A 5,987-nucleotide genomic window follows, 5' to 3' on the forward strand; every position below is an offset into this window, starting at 1 on the left:
GGAGAGCAGATATTTTTCATGTTAGTTTCTAGTCACGGTCAGGAGCCCCCGAGCCCCTGTAGAGGGCAGTGTTTGAGCACTTTGACGGTGACACAGAGCAGTGAGGTCAGTCTGGGTGGGAACTGACAGCATGACAGTGGGTGCACATGGCAGAAGTGCTTATGACTGCTCTTAAATTCCACAGACTGCTCAGGTATCATGGGCTGAAAGTCACATTCTAGTTTAATGACTCCGTCTATAAAGAGCAAAGTCGGTGTCAGGAATCACTGCAGGCTGAGCGTCCCCTGAGGACGGGGACGGAGGACGGAGGACGGATCCTGGGCTGGTGGTTACAGACGTGTAAACAACATTTAAATATTCACAAGGACACGTCCTCACACTGTTGTCTTCTCTAACGTCCCCCACCAAACTACTACTGCTGCACGCCTTCATTTCCAAAGGCTGTGATTGGCCGAGGGCGCACACACGCCCATGCAGTCGGTCTCTGACGTCAGTGTCAAACCTGACCTACATAAGAGGCCCAGGTTATCTCTGTTTTAGTTGCGGCTGTACCCGGTGTGGAAAAACCTGACATGGGAAAGTGGCACGCAGCGTCCGTGACCAGGAAAGTAAAAATGAGCGCAGCCCACATTTTAACAAACAACAACAACACATGTTGTTACAGACCAAAGGTCACTTTCTGATGCCTGGTCAGTCCACGTCAGTCCACATCAGCGACCAGTGGTCACTGCTGCAGACGTCCGTGTCTGTGTTTGTTCAGATTGAAACGTGGAAGTTTCAGCATCAGCGATCGATCGATTTTTGATTACGTCTGTGGTTTAACGCCGGGTGAACTGAGCAAACAAATCTTTGTCCGACAAAATAAAAAACTATCATGAGAAGATCGTTTTCTGAGCAGATAACACAGAGGACGAGGCGGGAAATAGTTTTTACAAAAATCAAGTTCACATGTCAAAGTTACAGCTTTCTTGCTAACAGCAAAATAACATAATGTCACTGGTGTGGACACAGGCTGCCACACCAGAGCTGCCGTCAGGGAATCAAACCCAAGACTCTCTGCGCTCTCCCTGAAAGACAGCTATGCTAAAAGGTACGCTATGAAAAAACACCGCTCTCCCTGAAAGACAGCTATGCTAAACGCTACGTTATGGAAAAACGCTATTGAACTGACTGCAGGTGTGAATGGGTTTTATTGGGTCTCTATTTGTTGTTCAGATGTAACTCTGCCCCCTGTCTGTGACCATGAAAAGCTCTAAATAAATATAAAATAGAAGATGAATGGATGAAACATAAATCTTTGATACTAAAAGTCAAAAGTAGTGTAAATATCCATGAAAATAAAAATAAACTTTATTTTTGCGATAAGCCGGGTCGCCCCCTGGTGGCTAGTCAGGTTGTTCTGTTGCCTTCTTTTTCATCATTACATTAATTCATGTCTGACCTTTAACCTAAGTGAGACTCAGACTCCTGGTGCGGCTCGTCTGATTAACGACCTTCAGCCCACGGCTGCGTTTTTTGTGCATATTTTAAAATAGAAACGTGTTTGTTTAGAAGACGTTAATCACATCAGAGCAGCGGTGGCGGTGACTCGCCCCGGGGTTTTACCTTAATTAGAGAACTGATGACGATCGCTCCTGCATTCACCATGGGGTTGTGAGGTTTATCTGCACGAGAAGCCACAGCATTAATTAACATTGTCTCGTGTTGCGTCACTCGTATTTATTTTGTTTTTTATTTAACGTTCGTCCTGAGGAAACGTCACGGCTTTTGTTTACCTTCTTCATCCAGCGACAGTTTGTTGAACCTGAATCCGCTCGGCTCTTTTCCCACAAACTGGTGAACGGCTTCGCTCCCGAGTTCGTGCAGGGCGACGGCGTACTCCAGGGGCTTCACGCACGACTGCAAACAGAAGGGAATCTTGGTGTCGCCGACCGAGTGTCTGCGTCACCAGGGAATATCAGGAATGTCAGGGAAAGTCATAAATATATGTACATATATACAGTGGGGCTTCAAGATACCATTAAAAATAACTAAAAGGGCTTCAAGATACCATTAAAAATAACTTAAAAAATCAATTAATTCGTTCCAGCCTCACCTCATCTAAACATCGAAAACATAGATATAAACAATAATATTTTGATCATATAATTAAGATAATAATTATTGTTATAAAAATTGCTAAAATAACCCAGCAAGGGACAGTAAGTGAGACAGCGCCACACAGTGCTGAGGGGGGGAAATGCAGCTAGGTTTCCAGATTCCTAACGTGGAAACCTGGTGTCTCGAAGCCCGACTGTATTTGTTCGTAAGACTCCGAACGTCAGCGGTGTTCGTGCTGCGTCTGTACCTTTGTCCGTCGATGGTGCACAGTGACACCCCCCAGAGGTCAGGGTTGAACTTGGCCAGCTGAGGAATGTAATCAGCGACCTGCAGAAAAGAAGGAGCCGCAAAGGTGAGAGAGATAAAATGAGGGCAAACGGCGGTTGTGTGTGTGTGTGTGTGTGGACTCACCTGTCCTCCGTCCTGCAGCTGAGCCCGGTCGTAGATCTGGTCGATCTGCTGAGTGAACTGCTCAAAGTCTGGGATGATGAACTTCTGTTTGAAGGCCTTGGTCAGCAGCATCATGTTGTTGGCCACAAACCTGGGACACAAGAAACAAAGTACGATTGTACTCCCGTCAGCCAGAGTACTACGTCAGCTAGTACAATGTATATTATATTACTATACTATATTATATTTTATGGAGGCTTTCATTTAATGAGTCATTCGAGACAAAATTATGCATTAAAAGTATGAATCATTTAATCACACATTTAGTTAAATATAAATTCTTAGACATTGCCCAATGTGTGTAGGTGGGACACCTAGTCCTGGACAACTAGTCCTGGTCAACTAGTCCTGGACAACTGGTCCTAAAAATCTAGTCCTAGGAACTTAGTCCTGGACACCTAGTCCCAGAGCTGGTGGGGAGGCAGTGAAATAATCAGTTCATGAAAACCACCATCATTATCATAAATACAGTATATAAATATATAAACATGAATATATGAGCAACTGAATAAATACATGTTAACACAGACAGATTTAAACCAAACAAAATATAATATAAAAACCAACACAAACGTCCAGATTACGGTCAAAGAAAACCTCTGTTGTTGTGACGTGAACTGCAGCTGATGGTGAGTTCTAGAGAGTTCTATTTTTTTTTATTATTGTTTTATTGTATTATTATTTATAGCTCGGTTGGTTGAATTTGACACTTTTAATCTGAGGGTTGTGGGTTCCAGCCCCATGTTGGCTGATGATATTTCAGACCCACGGTCCAGTGGTGAGAGGATTGAGCTTCTTATGGGAGGATCACAGTCCTGGATCCCACCCAGCAGACGCTCCTGAAAGACCGTGGACCGTGAGGACGGCTGTCCGTGTGGACCACGTGGCACCAACAGGAACCATGGTCAACAGTCAACAGTCAACAGTCAGTGTGGAGACGCTGATGCTCAGTGGAATGTTCAGCTGTGGAACCATTTGTTCTGCCATTCAGTCTGAGTCCAACCACTGACATCAGTGTCTGTTACGGGAATCAGTCAGGTTTTCCTAATCTTAGGTCTGATCCTGGTTCTGGTTCTGATCCCGGTTCTGATTCTGGTACTGGTTCTGGTTCTGATCCTGGTTCTGGTCCTGGTTCTGATCCCGGTTCTGATCCTGGTTCTGATCCCGGTTCTGGTCCCGGTTCTGGACCTGGTTCTGATCTTGGTTCTGATCCTGGTTCTGATCCTGGTTCTGAACCTGGTTCTGATCCTGGTTCTGATCCTCCTGGTTCTGGTCCTGGTTCTGATCCTGGTTCTGATCCTGGTTCAGCTGTTGTCCAACTTCTCCAGATCTTCTAACAGTCAGAGGCTCTTAACGTCCTGGTGTCAGATACCACAGCTGCCTCCAGGGGAGACCAGTCCTCCTCAGGTCAGGACGGTCCAGACATCAGTCAGCTGCTCACGGTCGACATATATATGTGTGTATGTATATTTATATATATATATATGTTTATATGAGGTGCGTGCCTGGTCCTCGGTGCCTCCATCAGCAGACTCTAACAGATTCCCAGATTCCCAGCAGTTGATTGTCATCCCTGGAGGGAAATGACTGACTGAATGTGCTGCTTCAGATGAAACTAAATATCTGGCCCGTGGTCCGGTCTCAGCCAGGACCGTTGAGAGCGGGAGAAGAAACGTCTCTGTGTATTTATGACGGTGTTTTTCTCTGTAGGTAGTGTCGTCTTTCTAAAACAGACTCCACTGCTTCACGTTCCATCTGTGCATGTGAACAGCTGTCAGTCATAAAGGTCCGTCAGTCTGTGATCAACACAAACACAGACGGCTCTTACAGTACAGACCCTTACAATACAGACGGTACTGTTCAACTGTATATGAAATCAAATATATAAAATATATTATACATACACTTTCTTCTTTTTTTATAGCTCTCTCTGTATGTTTATATTTGCGTGTATGTATAAAAAATAATTATAACAACTAGTAAAAATAAATATTGTATCACTATTATTATCATTGTTATAATTATTATTATTAGGATTTTATTATTATTAATATTATCATCATCATTATTAGAAATAAATAAAGCATGTGGTTTCTCTGGGAATTGAACCTAGGACTCTCTACTTCCAAGGCAGGCGTGCTAACCGCTACATTATGAAACTAACTATTATTATAACTTTATCATTGTTATTATTATTAATATTATTATTATTATTATCACTATTAACTAATTTTATTGTTGTTATTATTATTATTTATTTTATTTCAGTTTCATTTTGACTTCTTTCAGTTTGACGATCGTGCCGTTTGTTTATTTTCTTTCTTTTCATCGTCATCGTCTTCTCACCGTTGAAACAGCTTCTTGTCCATCATGTGAGGACCGGCAGTTTCCCGCGAGTACCGTCTCATCTGAAGGACGCAGTCCCGCAGCCGAGGGTCAGAGGTCAGCAGACCGGTTTTCCTCAGAGCCTGTGGAAGAAGGTAAAGGTAAAGATGGAGGTTTGATATGATTTATACACAAGATACACATGATGATACTTCATCAGTATGAACACGTCAGTATTTGCAGCGACTGGAACAGGAAGTACACTCATGGAACAGGACACACCAGTGAAGCTGCTGTCAATCGTCACATGGTCCGAGAGTGACTTGAAGAACCAAGTGCATCTATTTTGGGAAGACATGTGCACAGCCCACCTGACCACAGGCCCTCCACTCTTTATATTTATTTTAACTCAACCGTATTCTCTGAGAGTCAGAGTTTTCTTCCTGTTTGGAGACACTTTCCTGTTTCACTGGAGTTCATCACAGAGTTCCAGCTCCAGCTGTGATTTCATTCACTGCTTTTACTGGTGTTACTGGTTATTGTTGTGGTACGGAGGTGTTGGTGAGAGGATCAGGGTTTTTAACAAACAAACAATCACTGCTCTTCAGGAATAACAAAGGGTTAAAATTAGAGGAGAAGTTTTGTTTGGTCAATAAATGAACGATGTAAATAAAGGTAATTCTTCTTCAGGGTTTTTAACATGTTCAAAAACAGTGCTAACTCCTGAAGGAAAAAAAGAAGAAAAGCTCTTGTGTGTACCTTAGCTTTAATCATTTGTACTAAACCCAGCTGTAAACTCTAAAATCAATTCAAACATTTTGTAATATTACAGGATTAGTATTCTGTTAATAATGTTTGTACTGTAATATTAACACATATTTAAATGTAAAATTTTAAAAAATATATAAAAATATATATAAATATATATAAAACATATATAAATATAAAAATATATATAAAAATATATAAATATTTATTTAAATATATATAAAAAATATATAAATATATATATAAATATATATAAAAATATATATAAATATATATGCAAATATATGACATATATGTCGCCGAGAACCGCACGGTACCTCCGATTCTTGCGGGGGTCCCTTCGG

General features: G+C 41.9%; 1 protein-coding gene across 1 annotated transcript in view; it reads right to left on the minus strand.

Annotated features, from left to right (window-relative positions):
• The window catches only part of LOC103385580 (glutaminase kidney isoform, mitochondrial), a 12,271-nt gene that overhangs the window by 4,294 nt on the left and 1,990 nt on the right, over positions 1 to 5,987 (minus strand). Inside the window, exons 3-7 of the mRNA XM_008319510.3 lie at positions 4,897 to 5,018; positions 2,512 to 2,641; positions 2,348 to 2,427; positions 1,776 to 1,939; positions 1,606 to 1,664 (exon numbers count right to left, since the gene is read on the minus strand). Coding sequence (XP_008317732.1) covers positions 1,606 to 1,664; positions 1,776 to 1,939; positions 2,348 to 2,427; positions 2,512 to 2,641; positions 4,897 to 5,018 — 555 coding nt within the window. The remainder of the gene's footprint in view (positions 1 to 1,605; positions 1,665 to 1,775; positions 1,940 to 2,347; positions 2,428 to 2,511; positions 2,642 to 4,896; positions 5,019 to 5,987) is intronic.

This window comes from Cynoglossus semilaevis, chromosome 10 (genome assembly GCF_000523025.1).
Source record: "Cynoglossus semilaevis isolate Cse_v1.0 chromosome 10, Cse_v1.0, whole genome shotgun sequence".
NCBI classification, from domain to species: Eukaryota; Metazoa; Chordata; class Actinopteri; order Pleuronectiformes; family Cynoglossidae; genus Cynoglossus; species Cynoglossus semilaevis.